General features: G+C 42.4%; 1 protein-coding gene across 1 annotated transcript in view; it reads right to left on the bottom strand.

Moving 5' to 3' along the window:
- Positions 1 to 18,595, bottom strand: part of LOC124616562 (monocarboxylate transporter 2-like) — a 63,678-nt gene that overhangs the window by 39,397 nt on the left and 5,686 nt on the right. The window contains exon 3 of the mRNA XM_047144882.1: positions 9,989 to 10,132. Coding sequence (XP_047000838.1) covers positions 9,989 to 10,132 — 144 coding nt within the window. The remainder of the gene's footprint in view (positions 1 to 9,988; positions 10,133 to 18,595) is intronic.

The raw sequence follows: 18,595 nt of genomic DNA, 5'->3' as shown, positions 1-18,595 counted from the left end.
TTAATGAAACAATGTACTGTTCTTTAAAAGAACAGGTTCAGAGACCAATTGAGAGTAGGATGGGACCATTGGTACTTACTGACAGCCATTTTGTAACCTAGCTAATTTATGGAAATATATATTTCAATGCTGTTTCATGAGTCGATATCCAAATTTGAATGGGTACATCAGTCAATGTAATTTGAATTCAGTTAGTTACCCATTTTTAAACATTCAATTGATAACTTACGCAATATTTGTCGATATGATGTACATATTAGTTCATTAATAAAATTTTTAACATAAAATAAAAATAAATAACTAATAATAAATAATTAATAATTAATAATTGATAAATATTAAATTGCGCACTAGAATAAGAGGAAAAACCACTGTATAGTCTGCCACTGCAGAACTTCAACTTGGTGAATACACAGAAATTCCAATTTTGACTACTTTGTAATAGATTTTGAAGATATTGCTGCACATGTAAAGTAATTTGTCGCTTACAACAAAAATATAAGTGAAGCATCCATCATGCATTCCCTTTACAGTGTATCTATTCCATCTTTGCAATCTACTACGCAGTCTTTCTTCTTAAAGGCTGTGATCATAGTCTGTACCGTGTAGCTATTGTTCATCTGTGGCCATGTGACACGAGCTGTGTCAATTACACCACAGTCTAGAATGTAGGTACTGTAAGGTGCCTGGATGGAGTGACATTCCGCTTATAACAGCCCACAAAGATGTCATTCAAAGTGCTACGTAACTCCTCTCAACAACCGTTTCTGCAGTTGGCCAACAATATGCATTCGTTCAACACCATACTTCTGAAACTGACAACAAAGGATTTAACCGACGACAGTTAATGACAAATCAAAAATGTGTTATTTATTGTTGATATTGTTTCTTCCGCAAAAGCCAATCAAAGTTACGCCTCCATTCGTACCTACAATAAAAGCAATGCATGCCACAACACACAACGAGTTTCTTCTCACTGAAATTTCGAGTAAAATGTAAACGTGGCACGAATAATTAAATTGAACTTAAGGTATCGTGGTATCAGTCTTCTAAACAATGGCAACAAACTGGACAAAAAGATTTTTAATATCTAGATGAAAAGTACCACAGAAACCGTTATTTTTGAGGAATGGAATGAAATTTTGATCAGGAAATTCGTGCATGGACTATGTGTTTGTAATTAAGAGCATAATAGAAAAACACAGAGAATTTAATCGAGAGACTCATATGGCCTTATCGACCCTGAGGAAGATTTCGACCATAAAAGCTGTGGTGGGCAATGGAAGATTTTGTCTGAATGCTGCTATCCTAGTCACCTAATACAGATAGTGAAAAGTCTTCATGAAAATACACAGATTGCATATACATAAGCAGGAATCCATCAGAAAAAACATTTATTAACCTAGATGTAAGTTAAGGATGTGGAATGTTGCCTACTGTAATATTGAAACTGACTTCATTATTGAAACTTCCTGGCTGATTAAAACTGTGTGCCCAACCGAGACTCGAACTCGGGACCTTTGCCTTTCGCTGGCAAGTGCTCTACCATCTGAGCTACCGAAGCACGACTCACGCCCGCTCCTCACAGCTTTATTTCTGCCAGTATCTCGTCTCCTACCTTCCAAACTCAGATTGTAGAGCACTTGCCCGGGAAAGGCAAAGGTTCGAGTCTCGGTCGGGCACACAGTTTTAATCTGCCAGGAAGTTTCACACCAGCGCACACTCCGCTGCAGAGTGAAAATCTCATTCTGGACTTCATTATTGATGGCAACGCAAAGTAAACAATTACGATAGCATCTGATAAGTAGCTGAATGTGCTTTTGTTTGCAGATTATACCGTTACTATTCAAAAGAATGAAAATCACGCCTGAAGATCAGTATAGCAACCGAAACAAATTTGCAAGGAATACAATTTCAAAATTTCTAATAATAAAAAGAAAATAATGGCATTTTGAGAACTGCATTCAGTGAGATAAAACACTGTTTTAAATAATTCAATTTTAGAACAAATCTCTCAAATCCTTTACGTCAGATGTGATATAAGTTCTGATACTGACAGAAAAACACAGCAATTTCAAGATGTTGTGGCACTGTTAACAGAAGATTAGACCTTAAGTGCAAAAAAAAAAAGAGCAGCACAAAATTCGATATAGTGATGACAACTTCTGTCATCATATGGAAGCGAAAATTTGGGTACTACAAGAAGAAAGGTTCCTCAGGACGAGGATGGCACACACAAGAAGAGACACGATTGGAAATTAAGATCTTACAGCAGAATTAACTATTTTCAGCATGAATGAAGAAATTGAAAAACGTTGTGAAAATTGGTGACAACTTGTCAAGCGAAAGATAGATCGTAGAAATCCCCAGAAGATTCTGAATTACAAGCCGGACTGAAAATGATATATTGGAAGACTTGAGAAAAGATGGAATGATTTGGCTTTGTTCTTAGCTTAAGTAGTGTGTAAGTCTAGGAACCGATGACATAAGCAGTTTCATTCCTTAAGAATTCACACACAGTTGAATATTTGAAGATTATTTGTACTGCTCGATACTACTTAACTGTTGCTGAATGACTATCGATGCTCAATATGACGTGTGAAAATGTAGGATCCTGACATGCGCTTATGTTTATTGTACTATGCCTTTTATCAGGAAACTTGAGTGGATGTATATAGGGTCAATTATGTGAACTGTAAGGCATCAGAGTAGTGCTTGAAATCAGTCTGTCTTCCTGTTTTGAACATGCAGCACCGACTAATAATGTGCCAAGCACCTCCACCTGTCCAACCACAAAGGTACAGTTTAGGAGTAAAATTGTAAGGTAATGGAGACAAGTTCGGCGAGCTGTTATCTAAGGAAATTCAGACGATCAGTCCAGTCCTAGCAGAATGCGATCACTTCATAGACACGGTTAGGACTTGCTCTAAGCGTCATTTCCAAGAAGATGCATATCACTTGTCACTGAGACAGCCGCACCCCTGCACCAGTATTAATGCTCTATTCGAAATATATCCCTTTGCTGAAGAAACTGTTGTACGGGAACATCATCATCTCTCACGAAAAACGAAAGAATGGGGCAAGCTAATGGAGGAAATTGTTATGGGTCGAAGCTGTCACAAGGTGTAGAGACCTTTTCCCAGCGAAGCCAGTGACTCCACGAAAACCAACATTCATGCAAATGTCAAATCAGATCAGATTGGGCATCAGCTGACCAAAGGGTAGGCACCTGGACGAACGCAATACGAACATAAGAAATAACGTAATAGAATGAAACCATACAAGACAGCCGAAATATTTAGTACGACAGAACTCGAATCAATTAGTGCAAAACGCGCAAGGCAGCTGGTCCTCACGGCATATGCTTGGAACATATAAAATTTCTGTGTTGCAACCAAAAAATGGTTACCCAGTCTGCAAAATACCAAAGATCTTGACGAAGTACTGGGTCATAGCCATTCGAAAACTGGCAAAGACCCGAATACCCTAAGAGCTACGAACCACTTTCAATAATATGCCATTTTCATAACATTCTGGAAACGGTGATACGAACAGGCTGGCAGAAGTACTTGAGCCTCCTCTAACCCACAAAAAGCTGACCTCAGTACAGGCAAATGCAGTGGCGGCCAGTGATCGTGTGCTAATGTGCTACAGCACACCGTATCACACTACAGTTATGCCATTTCTCTTCGAACAAGAGGCAGAAACCGCATTATAATTTCGCGATTTTTATCGAATTGGTGCTGGTATGTAAAAGAGACTGATAAAAACATTTTTCGTAGTGCTGTCAACGCGATAACAAGAAACCGTAGTATGGAGTGCCGAAAATGATTTCAGCCATGCTATGAACCACTTGGAGAGGAGACGCAGCTGTCTCTGTGCGACAGCGCATGCGCTGGTGTGACGTCATCACATGGTCTAGTAATATCCCTACCACACCACCTGAGCCTTAACCAAGTGACAAATGAAAAGTCAGAAAAGTCAGAACTAGAAGGCCAGTCGAAAAGCATTGTCCCACCCAGATGCAGGTACATATTACTAATACTGTATTTATCCGGTGGAAGATGTATCACAAATATATCATCCTTGGTACGATTACTTATAAATAAGTATCAGTTAATGACACACAGGCGGTAAAGGCCTTCTGGAGATCCTAACATGTTTATCGTGCTTGTTCAATGTGGCCATCTGGTTAGAGAATGAGTTTGAATTCACATTGTGTTGTATGTTAACATTTTTTTTCCTCCTTCATGTTTGTAACAGATTCTGGGATCAGCAATGATATCTGTATTCTTGTGTGTTCTTTGGTTTTTCTGGCGAATACTCTGCTTCAAAGTCTCTCGAGCGTGCAACTGGACTGACTGATCGTTGTAGAACGCATTTTCGACAGCATAACGTGCCATTATCATTAGGTTACTCCTACTGACTGACGTCCTGGACCGGTGAGTAGTATATATATATAACGGTCGTCTGCACGCTCCTATGACCCAGTGTATGGACCGCGCGATGTGCCTTTTACGATGGTAATGGTAGTTCGCGCTCTGGACTCGTGTGGCCGTCCTCAGACTATGCCCCGCTTTCACTAAGGTCGCTGTTCCGTAACCACCACGTCTAGAAAACTTTCAGTGCCGGAGCCGACGCTTCACTAAGTTGAAATCTATTGTACTTGTTGATAAGTTTTTAATGTTGCTGGATTCCGATAGCCTCCTCATAGCCCCCATAGTGGGATGTCTTGTGCAGAATTTTTGTATCTTCGTACTTCATTTTGTGGTTGGTTTCAAGGCAGTGTTCAGCAGCTGCTGATTTTGTGGGCTGTTCGGTTTTTCGTGCAACTTTTTTCGGTTGTGAGAATAGTTCCTCCGACAAATGAATTCCCGTATTTCCGTGATATGTAATGCATTCCAGATTTCCGGAGTCCTGGATCGTCTTTTATTGTCCGTAAAAGGGATTTGGTCTTTTCCGTTGGGTGGTACACATATTTGATGTTTTCTCGTAGTAATGTTCTACCGATTTTTCCATATACATTGCTCGCATATGGAATGTAAACTACCTTTTTCAGTTGGACTTCATCGGGTGTTGGCTGTGGTATGATCCTTTGCTTGAAGGCTGGTCGGATTTGGCGGTCGCTATAGCTGTTTCTCTAGAACACTTCACTGAAGCGGTCCAGTTACATACATAGTCAGTGGAGGGGGGAGATGACTGGTATATATATCTCTTTCAATGGTCCAGGACATCAATCAGCAGGAGTAACGTGATGATGGCACTTTACGCTGCCGAAAATTCTTCCCACAACGATCAATCCGGCATCATGCCGGAGGTACTTCGAAACATTGTATTATTCCTTGCGAAAAAAATTTTCAGTTTTTATCTGCACATGCCGTGAATTCCGAGGGTGGGGTTAGGCAGAACAATCGAGAAGATCATGGTAAACGACGCTGAGGGTTTCATATCCAAAGTTAAACATAAATTCAGCAGTAGAAAGCAGCAATGTATGGACTTCATTTTTCGTCACTGAGTAACAACTACTTTTTATTTTAATACATTTTTTGTGATCTGATTTCTTGTTATTTTTGTAATATTGTAGCGTACTGGGAAGATTTTGACGAGCCGCCGTCGGGCGTTGTTACACAACAGAGATACTGAAGCTGACACAACTCATAGAGCATGGTTTCGAGGAAAGAATAATCAGCGGGGCTGTGTTATATGGAAATATCAGTAACCTACAACGCAGTCAGTCACCGCCTGCAGTTACGGAAAGTGTACTCACTAAGTATATATTATGCCATGTCACAAATGCTTAGGAATCTCATCCAAAACAGATGATTCTTTATCGATTTTAAGGGCAAAGAAACCGATGGAGAACACAGGAGAATGCGTTCCCGGAGCTTAGTGTCCTGCGCCATTGGTGTTCAATATCTACTCCACTGAGCGGCAACTACCAGAAGACTCTCAAAGTTTTATATACATCTAAATCATACTCCGTAAACCACCTAATGGTGTGTGGTGGAGGGTACTTTCGGTACCACTATCTGATCCCTCCAATTCTGTTCGCCCGCGAATAGTGCGTGAGAAGAATGATTGTCGGTATGCCTCTGTATTGGCTCTAATTTCTCGAATTTTCTCCTCGTGGTCAATGCGTGACATGTATGTGGTGGGGAGGGGGGGGGGGGAGTAATATGTTGCCCGACTCTTGAAAAGCGCTCTCCCAAAACTTCAACACTAAATACCTCCGTGATGCACAACGCCTCACTTGTAACGTCTGCCAGTGGAGTTTGTTTAGCATCTCCGTAACGCTCTCGCGCCAGCTAAATGATCCCGTGACGAAACGTGCCGCTCTTCGTTGGCTCCTCTATCAGTCCTACCTGATAGGGATCCCAGATAGATGAACAACACTCAATAATCGTCGAACAAGCACCTTGTAAGTCACTCCTTTCCTGGATGAGTTACATTTTCTTAAGATTTTTCCGATGGATCTGGTGTCTCCTTTTCCCACTACCTGTTTTCCATGGTCGTTCCACTTAAGGTCGCTCTGGATAGTTACGCCTAGATATTTTGCGGCAGACGCTGTCTCCAGCTGTTTCTCATCAACAGTGTTGCTGTACAGTAGTGGATTTCTTTTCCTATGCATGCGCAATACGTTACATTATTTACGTTCAGGGTCAACTGTCAGAGTCCACACCATTCAGCAATTCTCTACAGGTCATTCAGCAAATTCTTACTATCTTGTGGGGTTGCTACTTTGGTACAGACAACTGCATCATCTGCGAATAGCCTTAAAGAGCATCCAACGCTGTTTACTAGACCATTTATGTATATTGTAAGCAGCAACGGTCCTATCACACTTCCCTGTGGTACTCCCGATATTACCTTTACATTTGTCGATTTAGTCCCGTTAAGAATGACATGTTGAGTTCTATCTGGAAGAAAGTCGTGAATCCAATCGCAGGTTTGCTCCGATACTCCGTAAGTTTGTATTTTTTTTTTTTTAATTATTAAATGGCAATGCGGGACGGTGTCAAATACCTGACTGAAATCAAGGAACACGGCATCAACCTGGGCGCCATTGTCCACTGTGCTGTGGACCTCATGGTAGAACAGAGCGAGCTGAGTTTCGCAGGATCTGTTTGTGGAATCCATGCTGATTTTTATAGAGGAGACGTTCATTTTCCAATAACGTTTAATTCTTGAGCATAAAACATGTTCCATAATCCTACAACATATTGACGTCAACGACATAGATCTATAATTGTGTGGATCTGTCTTATTGCCTTTCTTAAAAACAGGAATGACCTGCGCTTTTTTCCAGTCTCTAGGTACCTTTCGTTGCTCAAGCGATCTACGATACATTACTGCTAGAAGGATGTGGTGTTAAGCTCATGCAAATAACTTTAAGACCATGGAGAAGAAATTATGAGAAACTCTTGTGCAACTGGCTGCCTACTACAAGGAAACCCAACTCAAACCGAATCTGTAGATGAGCCAAACATATGTTTTTCACTTAATATACTGTTGTCAAAGACACTACAAGCATTACGGGAGGTTTTACGGCAGGAGCATCGCGCAACCACAAAATACTTGGGTGGCACCTCAGATTGAGCACTCACTTAAGTAAACACTATATGAACACAAATCATAAAGTAGTTGCTAGACACAACATAGTGCCCAGAGTAGCAGGCATTATACGAGCTACAAAACCCGGGACAGAAAGGACTACACCATTATGGTCGTGCCAGCCAGCTGCGGAGTCGCGTATACAGGGTGTTACAAAAAGGTACGGCCAAACTTTCAGAAAACATTCCTCACACACAAAGAAAGGAAATATGTTATGTGGACATGTGTCCGGATACGCTTACTTTCCATGTTAGAGCTCATTTTAGTTTCGTCAGTATGTACTGTACTTCCTCGATTCACCGCCAGTTGGCCCAATTGAAGGAAGGTAATGTTGACTTCGGTGCTTGTGTTGACATGCGACTCATTGCTGTACAGTATGTTTGGGCACTGTGAACTCTGCCGAAGCACCTGCACTGTTGAGGATTTCATGAAGGCTAAACCAGATGCGTTAGGCGTACCCGGCATTTATTCCAATACATCTTAGTCCCATTGTATTAAATGTTATACGTTTTCTTATACACAGTCTGCAGCCTTTAGATGTGGCCGGTTTTTGGTCAAATGTTTCTGAATCCCGTTATATTACATGTTATACTTTTCCCTATACGCAGTTTCCACTTCTACATATTTTATCTTTACCATGTCGTACGTTGTTTATTGGTATATACAGAGCTCGATGCTTAAGAAGAGATTAAGGGGCTCCGGAACGCCCTATAGTTGCAATGTTAAAATAACGCTTATAAATTACATCTTTCCTCACAAAGTATTTGAGGTAGGAAGTTGAACTTTTTACAGATTATTTATTGGAATATGAGCTACAACTTAACACAGGGATTTTACAAAATTTTAGTTCAGTTATTAAAGATGATTTTTTTTCAATTGTAATGAAAATTCACAACATTTTTTTGCAATTTTTTATTTATATATTCAAAAATATACAGTTTTTTGGAAAAATGCTGTGTTAAATTATGCAGAAGGTGCTGTGTAACATTTACTGAAAGTTTGAAACAAATATGTTTGGAAGATCCTTAGAAAACATGTAATTAGTATGAGAAAATAAAAGTTTTGGGAATCGAGCGACAAAGATCGCATTAACTTTTTAGTGCATTCCAGGTCCATAGGATGGATTATCATCATCCTCTGCAAACTCCTCCTCCAGCTTCCTCTTGTTCCTCCTCCTGTTTACTCTTGCTTCTATTTCTAGACTGTTTACAGCCCTGTCTGCAGCCCGAAGGCGTTCCTTGTCTAAAGCAAGCATCGCTCGTACTATGTTAGATCCTATCTTCATTCCCATATTTCTAAATACCTTGCTCCTTACAATGTTGCCATCATTGAAAGTCGCAACAGCAACTTTACTTTTACTCATTATTATACTTTAACAAAACAGAGACTCAAGAAACAGAATTAATTACGAATATTTTCGAGATAACGACAGAGTAAATAAACATGAAACAATTGACAATCACACCAGCGATATATATTGAACCATCACAGGTTAGCCACAACACATACTTTATCTCACATCACTAAAATGTACCTGATGAACACGGACGTTAATAATAACACCACTTGACAGCAGTTTAACAGCGCCACAGTGGGTCACGCCCATGTAGAACACATTTCAAAAAAAATTTAAAAATAGTTGTAGTCTTCGGAATTGAATAAATTATATATCTATTAAAAGGTAATAGTCTGCAGATTCAGAAAACGCAAAAAAGTAAAAATTGAACTTTTCATGATTTTGAGCCTTCCGGAGACCCTTAAAGAAATAAATGGCGTACTTAACAGTGCAACTCCGTGAATCCACGTAGTTGAAGTTATGCACGTAATACGTCTTCTTCAAATATCTGAACTCAGGAATATCTATGGGGAGTAGTTATGAGACATATTTTCGCAATGATAATTTTGTTACAAATTGAAGATTTTTGCTAATTTAGATGTCCTTACGATATAATGTTAAGTAACTTTGCACTGGGAAGGAAAATAAAAGAGACAACCTCGCCGCAACATAATACCTAAAGTTTGTATGCAGATGTAACAACTATTTTCGGGCACTCTCTGATTTCGAAGTAGCACAATGAAACATTGTATTGTAAATAATACATTATCTACAAATGTTTAAATAAAAAAGGCAAACATTGAACAAAAAGAAACAAAAGACGGGACGTTACAGTGATATGCAGACACAGAGAGGATCTTGAGAATGGAGGAACTTGATTAAAGCATTGGAAAAATAAGAACGTAAGTGCAGTTACAGCAGCAGGTCTTAGCATCTGGACCTAGGTTTTCTGAAATGGCGGAATGGTTTCAACTCTGAATACTGTGAAGTCGATTGTGTCATTGATACCTGAGTGTATTGATCACGATGAATATCTCTTACCTACAAAGATACTGTAGGTGATGATGATGTGGATGATGGAATTGGCGAAGCTGGTGAGCACCAGGCCGGTCACCACAAAGCACCCTCCAGTGACAGCCACCTGTCTCATCGAGAACTTCTTCAGCAGTGGTCCGGTGAACAGACCTGGAAAGGCACGTATTTTCCACTCAAATCAAACAATTATACAGAGGAATTGTGTTCCGACATGAAATTGTATCGTTCATAGCTCTTAAACATTAGAAATCTGAAATTTACAGAAAATATAGATTATGATAGAACAGACACTAAGGTGTACTAGCTTTCCGTAGTATATGCTTGTCTTTATCTCCATCGCTGAGGTAATGTCATACTAGAACACTCCATCGAAAACAGGCGGCGAGGATAACTGGTCTACATCCGTTCCGCAAGTCAACGTACTCCACGCCCTGTTACTTTAGCATATGTAGGGAGGAAAAATTGTCACTTGTATGGGTGTATAGGTGCGACACTCTCTCTTATCCGATTCTCAGGATAATCACGCGACTTATAATGACAAAGGCAATAAAATTGCCCCAAAATCTACTTTTAATATCGATCTCTGAATTAACTCAATTTAATTATCCAATGGACCCACATTCTTGAAGACATCTCTTATAGATATTGTGTAAAAAAAATCCAGATTACTGTTATACTAGTTTAATGCTTTTGTTGTGATGGATCCATTTCGGTTAGTTTGCATCTTCAGACCATCCGGAAAGTTGCATAATATTTTTTTGTTTTTTTTTATAATTTTGTTTATTTCAGGAATAAAAATTTTGCTATTGTATCCATATATATCAGCAGTGGACGCTGTCACTTTGTATTGTATTACAGTGTCGTATAGATTTGGAATTCTTATGCTATAAGCTGTCTTGTAGCTTACTGCTGCTGTTAATTTCCTTTCTTGTAATATTTGTAATAATGACTCACAGGTAATAGAAATAAACAACAAAAAATCTCAAAGCCCTGAGGTAGGTTCAAACAAAGCAGTGAGGCTTATTACTGAGAATGGAATACAGTCCTTTAAGAATAAGTTAAAGATCTGGTATGGCATCAGGTGTACACAGAAAGAGATGCTAATGTCAAATTCAATTTATTCCATGGTCAATTTGTATCAATATTTGAAAGTAACTTTCCAAACCACCTATCCATTAAATTCCATTAGAGAAACCAGTAAGTCATAGGTAGGTAAGGTAACTGAAACGTTATGTAAGAGGAATAGAAAAATTTATATATAGGCCAGAATAAGTCAAGGTCAAACATTACATCCCTACTACAAAACATACTGTGGTATTTTACGGAAAGTTATTAACAAGTCAAGAATTCTGTATGCCATGACAGAAATTAATAACCCAGATAATAATTTTTATTTTATCTTTGATATTGCCAAATCGAAGAGAGGGCAACCAGTCAATACACAAGATATATCCTAACAATGAAACTAAATAACAATGTGGTGACTGATAATTCACAAGTTGTGAGTAGTTTTAACAATAGCTTTCTAAATTTAGCACCATAATGGTTCAGTAGAAGAAGCAGCAGGATATATTAAAAATATCATTCCACAAAACTTGAAGCAACAAGAGGTACCAACATCCTTCACTGAAATTAGAAGAATTATAAAAATTGTAAAAAAATGATAATATGGTGTTGATGAGACTTAAAACAGAATTATAAAAAGTTATTCTAACAAGTACCATCTTTGGGGATATATGTAATTGTGGTGTCACCGCCAGACACCACACTTGCTAGGTGATAGCTTTTAAATCGGCCGCGGTCCATTAGTATACGACGGACCCGCGTGTCGCCACTGTCAGTAATTGCAGACCGAGCGCCATCACGCGGCAGGTCTAGAGAGACGTCCTGGCACTCGCCCCAGTTGTACGGACGACTTAGCTAGCGATGCAACACTGACGAAGCCTCGTTTATTTGCAGAGAAGATAGTTAGAATAGCCTTCAGCTAAGTCAATGGCTACGACCTAGCAAGGCGCCATAGCAATTGATAGTTATCGTATGAAGCATGTCTCATCAAGAACGATGTACGCAAATGATGGATTAAAGTTAAGTATTCCAGAAGCTACGTACTTTTCTTTATAGCATTCATTACGTATCCTGTTTCAGACCTCACGCCATCCTGCATGAGCTTATAGCGTGCATTTCGGCCTTCTCTAGCAATATAACAAGTGGCGACGAGGCTAAAGAAAAAAGTCTTCTTTCTATTTGATTGATTTACTTGTGTCATGGCTTCGCCACAATCTCCAGATGTGCTGTCCGAATTGTATCGCTTGCAGAATCAGCAGACGCAGGCGTTATTGGATGCCCTTGGACAGCTCGTCCAGGGTCAACGTGCACTGCAAAACGATGCGGCGGCGGCCGCTTCACCGCTACCGCAGCCACAACATGCTGTTGCACCCCAGTTTCGTCCATTCGATGCGGAAATGGAAACATGGACGGAGTGGTCACGCCAATTTGGATTCCATCTCGCCACCTACAGAATTCAAGGTAACGAGCGGCAGCCTTTTCTTTTGGCCTGTGTCAGTGTGTCCACCTACCGTGTGATAGGGAAACTGTTTCCCCGACGCGACGTAGCAACTCTGTCCTACGAAGAAATTTTGTCGGCTTTAGATGCCTATTTCAAGGAATCAGTCAATGTAGTTGCAAAACGGTATACGTTCTTTCGTACAAAACGTACGGCCGGTCAAACTAATAGGGAGTGGGTTGCAACTTTGCAAGGCCTTACAAGGGATTGTGCTTTCGAGTGTGAATGTGTACTCCCTTATTCGGATACTATGGTACGTGATGCAATTGCACAGAACGTTTCTGATGTTCGTATACGGGAGCAAATTTTGAAACTAGTCAATCCCTCCCTTCAACAGGTGATAGACTTATTGGATAGGCGAGACACACTTGACTTTGCTCAGGAATCATTTGAAACTTCGCCAGCTGTGTGTCACGTTCACCGGCCCGCCGGGCGAGCTGCATGGAACTGTAAACAGCCCTCGCGCACGTCCACGCAGCCACGTGTCCCGCGCCAGCATGCAAATGCAGTGAAATCATGCCCGCGGTGTGCTACTAGACATTCGCGTGAGAATTGCCCATCACGCCAAGCTATTTGTTTTTTCTGTAATAAAAAAGGACATGTTCAACGTGTTTGCCAGAAAAAGCTCTGATCGGACAATTACAACAATTCCAGGCCCTTTGCTTCGCGCCGGAATCGAACCAAGAATACTCAGGCTCGTGAACCTTCGCCTATGGACATTCATGTAGTTCATTCCACACCGCCCAGTGCCACTCTCTCTACGAGTGACTGTGTTCGTCCCACAAAACGTGTGCGTCGACATCGACGGAAATCACGTCAAGTCGCAAGTGATTCTGTACCAGTGTCTGTTCACGTTGCACAAAACAGTCGCTCTTATCGTCAGCAGGACAATAAACTTTTTGTAGACTTGGACATTAATGGCAACGTGATCCTATTCCAGCTCGATACCGGAGCTGCAGTTTCGTTGCTCAATAAAGACACGTACAAACAACTGGGCACACCCCCGTTGCGTGCCGCAAATGTTACGCTAACTACATATTCAGGACAGTGTTAGGACAGTGCAGCCTTCTTGCAACATACTAGGGACAAACAAAACTTGTGTCATTTTACGTTCTTCGTTCTTTTTCTGCAGTGAACTTGTTTGGTTTAGATTTATTTCAGTTGTTTAACTTGTCTATAGTAAATCAGGTCCTCTCAGTGAACCAGACTGTGCCTTCTGAAAGTGTTTCTCGTCTATGTGAAGAATTTGCAGACATTTTTGCACCGGTCCTTGGTTGCGCTACGAACTATAAAGCACATTTGGAACTGAAAGTAAACGTGCAACCAAAATTTTTCAGAGCGCGCAATGTTCCCCACGCATTGCGTGATGAGCTCGCAAGAACATTACACGATTTGGAATCACAAGGTGTAATTGAACGCGTGCAGGCTTCTCTCTGGGCTTCACCCTTAGTAATTTTGCCGAAACCTTCCGGAAAATTGAGACTTTGCGTGGACTTCAAGGCCACAGTGAATCCACAACTAGTGATTGCAACTTTTCCTTTACCCCACCCGGAAGATCTTTTTGACAAACTGTGCCCAGGTAAATATTTTTCTAAGTTGGACCTAGCAGATGCGTACTTGCAAATACCGGTGGACGACGAATCCCAGCGCGTATTGGTGGTTAACACGCATCTTGGTTTGTATCGATTCAAAAGACTGCCATTCGGGTGTGCATCCGCCCCTGCATTGTTTCAGCAGTATGTACAAACTGTTTGTGCGTCGGTCCCTACTGCAGCAAACTATCTGGACGATATTGTGCTCGCCGGAAAGACAGAAGACGAACATTTAGCCAACCTCCGCACATTATTTCATGTCTTGCGACAAAATGGTCTTCGCTTGCGGAAGGACAAATGTGTGTTTTTTGCTCGCGACTTACCATATTTGGGACATTTAATCAATGCCCAAGACATACATCCGAGTCCAGAACACCTTCGTGCCATACAGGACTTGCTTTCGCCGCAGAATTTGAAGCAGCTACAGAGTGTGTTGGGAAAAATTAACTATTACAATAAATTTGTGCCGCGCGCTTCTTCCATTTCAGCTCCGCTTAATCGCTTACGCCGTATAGGTGCTCCGTTCGTCTGGACGACGGAATGCGAACGCGCCTTTCGCCAGTTGAAATCGGCGTTGCTTTCAAATACTTGCCTTACCCCATTCGATCCCCAGAAACCCCTTTTGTTGATGGTAGATGCATCGGATTTCGGGATCGGTGCTGTGCTTGCGCACAAAGATGGCTCGCATGATCGCCCTATTGCCTTTGCGTCCAAATTGCTGTCGTCAGCGCAAAGAAATTATTCACAGATCGAGAAGGAAGCTTTGGCTCTCGTCTTTGGTGTTACTAAGTTTCATGATTTCTTGTATGGTCGTCACTTTACCATCATCACAGACCACAAACCTTTGATGTCGCTTTCTCATCCGAACAAGCCTGTACCTCCACGTACAGCGCAGATATTTATTCGCTGGTCTGTTTTCCTCTCGCAGTACCGCTACGATATCTTGTATCGGTCCACTGCTAAGCACGGAAACGCCGATGTGTTGTCCCGTTTGCCTGTTGCTGAGGATAGAGCATTCGACTCTTCCGAACTTGCTTGCATGTTCATTGATTCGGAAACCGATGACGTGGTCGAATCGTTTCCGATTGATTTTCGTCGTGTAGCTACAGCCACAGCTGCCGACCCTGTCCTTGCTACCGTTTTGCGTTTTGTTGCTACGCAATGGCCCTCGTCGAAGTCACGGATCGAGGATCCGTTGGCTCGCCGATTTTTTGCTCACAAGGAGAGACTTTTTGTACGACGTGGTGTTTTGTTGTTGTGTTCTGATAATGATCAGTCCCGAGTCGTGGTTCCACGTTCGTTACAGTCCTCTGTCTTACAGCTTCTCCACCAAGGACATTGGGGTATAGTGCGAACGAAACAACTTGCTCGTCAGCACTGTACTTGGTTCGGAATCGATGCTGCGATTACGAATATGTGCTCTTCTTGCATGGCGTGTGCCGAACAACGATCCGCACCGCCGCGGAAATTCTTTGCATGGCCGAAAGCCACTTCCTCTTGGCAACGCTTGCACATCGATTTTGCTGGTCCATTCTGGAATGCTCGATGGTTGGTTGTGGTCGATTCTTTCAGTAATTTTCCTTTTGTTGTCAGGATGTCTTCCACGACGTCATCTGCCACCATCCAAGCATTGTCCGCTATCTTTTGCATTGAAGGTCTTCCACAGACTATTGTTTCCGACAATGGCCCACAATTCATGTCTGCGGAATTTCAGTCATTCTGCAAGGCCAATGGTATTCAACATCTGACATCCGCGCCGTTTTCGCTTCAATCCAACGGTGCCGCTGAACGATTGGTCCGGACCTTCAAGTCACAGATGTTGAAGCTGAAAGAGTCGCATTCTCGGGAGGATGGGTTGTTGCTCTTTTTGTCATCGTATCGCTCTCAGCCCCGAGATGGTCGCTCGCCGGCTGAGTTGCTCCACGGTCGTCCTCATCGAACCTTGATGTCTTTGTTGCATCCGCCACATCAGGTTCCTGTGCAGCGGCAGGCACCTGCTTTTGCTCCAGGCGACGTTGTCTATTATCGCAACTATCGCGGTTCACAGCGTTGGCTTCGCATTCTTCGCTGCCTCGGCCGCGCTATGTATCTGGTTTTGGAGGCCACTGGTGAGGTGCGTCGGCATCTCAATAAGCTGCGCCTCTGTCGTCGCACGGGTTCTGCCGCTCCCCGTCTGCTTTCAGCGACGGTGCCGTCCGATCAGCGCCCTGGGGACCCATCCCCAGGTGTTACCGACGCTGCCTTCCATTTTGCCCCATGGCGACGCGCCGCCGCCTCCGCCGCCGCCGCCTGTTCTCCCGCCGGCGCCGCCCGCAGTGGACGCTTCGCTGCAGCCGCCAAGCGCCTCCCTGGGTCACGCGCCGCCGATCGCTTCCCGTGACCAGCTGTCCTCCGACGTGGAACTCTTGCCCGCTCCGGACCAGATGTCGTCTTCGCCCGTCGGGTGCTCCGACTCGATGGAGGTCGCCCCTTCGGCCCCTCCTGACTATCTACGGGCGCATACACCACATGTTGGCGTGCACCCTGGACTAGGTTTTCAGGCGTTTCCTAGCTCCCCTCGGACCGAATGGCCGGGTGCGGGTGGCACAGCCTCGCCTGTTGTTAGGCTCCCCACCCCGTCGCATACGCCAACATGGGGTCCTCTCCACGGCGGGCGGAAGCCATATAACACAACCGTCCGCCGATTTGCGGGGGAGGAATGTGGTGTCACCGCCAGACACCACACTTGCTAGGTGGTAGCCTTTAAATCGGCCGCGGTCCATTAGTATACGACGGACCCGCGTGTCGCCACTGTCAGTAATTGCAGACCGAGCGCCACCACACGGCAGGTCTAGAGTGACGTCCTGGCACTCGCCCCAGTTGTACGGACGACTTAGCTAGCGGTGCAACACTGACGAAGCTTCGTTTATTTGCAGAGAAGATAGTTAGAATAGCCTTCAGCTAAGTCAATGGCCACAACCTAGCAAGGCGCCATAGCAATGATAGTTATCGTATGAAGCATGTCTCATCAAGAACGATGTATACAAATGATGGATTAAAGTTAAGTATTCCAGAAGCTACGTACTTTTCTTCATAGCATTCATTACGTATCCAGTTTCAGACCTCAAGCCATCCTGCGTGAGCTTATAGCGTGCATTTCGGCCTTCTCTAGCAATATAACAGTAATAATCACTGGACCCGCGAATTTTCCGAGACAGAATAAAATATGCAAATGTTAAACCTCCTTATAAAAAAGTTCAATTTCCTTACTCAGATCTTTTTCCAGAATGTTCGAAACAGTAATGTACTCAAGAGAAGTCTCACGTTTAAGTAGAAACAATTTACCTAGCATATCCCAACTTGGATTTCAGAAAGGTTACTCGACGGAGTTTGCTATTTATACATTCACTCAGCAAATATTACATGCGTTATATAGTAAAATATCCTCAGTTAGCATTTACTGTGATCTTTCCAAGGCAAGTCGATTATGTTACACTCTTCGAGAAAATCAAGTGTTGTGAAATGGATTGTTTTTACATAGAATTTGTTTGACTCTTACTTAGCAAACCGAATGCAGAAAGTTGTGCTAAATAATTCAGACGGTGCTGGAAAGGTAGAAAGTTTTAGTGGTTGGGGAGAAATCGCAAAGGGAGTCCCACGAGCTTCAATTTTGGGTTCACCTCTATTCCTTATACAGGTTTATTTCTCTCAGTAATCGTCACTCGCATTTTCCTCACCGATTAGGCGGGTAATTGCAATTTTGTTTTTGCATTGTGTAGGTGGAGTCAGTCCAATCAAATTCTGCTGATCACATCTATCGTGCGAAGCCCAGTGTCAAATGCAAAGTGTCGGTTTTGTTCCCGTTACAAACAAGTTTAAAGTGGAATTGTACTCGCGCATTCGACAGAGGGGACCAAGATTAGTGCAGAGCGATATTTTTTTTCCTCGAGTGTATTAACAGGGACGAAACTCGAAGAATAACCGGTACTCCAGCAGCGAAAGCCAGCCCGCGCTGAATGCTACAGCTATGCATGCAGAGCTGCTGAGTTGCTGCTGGTTTGCTGTTTGTTCTTTGTGTTTTACTGTTCCTGTTAATCACATTGATGAAACAAATATCGGATTAGATTAATTTTGGAGCGCTCTATCAACGTGTATGTAAAATTCCGATTGAATTTTGTTTTTTAACGGGAAACAAACCGACGCTTCTTGTTGACAATGTGCGTCACGTGGAACACGTGATGAGCGGTAACTGTTTGAGCTGACTGCAGCTACACAACGCAAAAACAAAAATGAAAAGATTTGCCGAAACGCCAGAGAAAATGCCCGTGCCAACTCTTTGGAGAGACACCCGGTGTATCTGAAAGAATTTCCACTTAACATTCAACTAGCTGAAGCGGTACTTTTTGGAGACTATACTATTATTACAATAAATCCCATTATAGAGCAAACAACAGAAGAGATCGTTAATGATGTTTTTCA

This window comes from Schistocerca americana, chromosome 5 (genome assembly GCF_021461395.2).
Source record: "Schistocerca americana isolate TAMUIC-IGC-003095 chromosome 5, iqSchAmer2.1, whole genome shotgun sequence".
NCBI lineage: Eukaryota > Metazoa > Arthropoda > Insecta > Orthoptera > Acrididae > Schistocerca > Schistocerca americana.
This window is presented reverse-complemented; position numbering and strand designations above follow the sequence as displayed.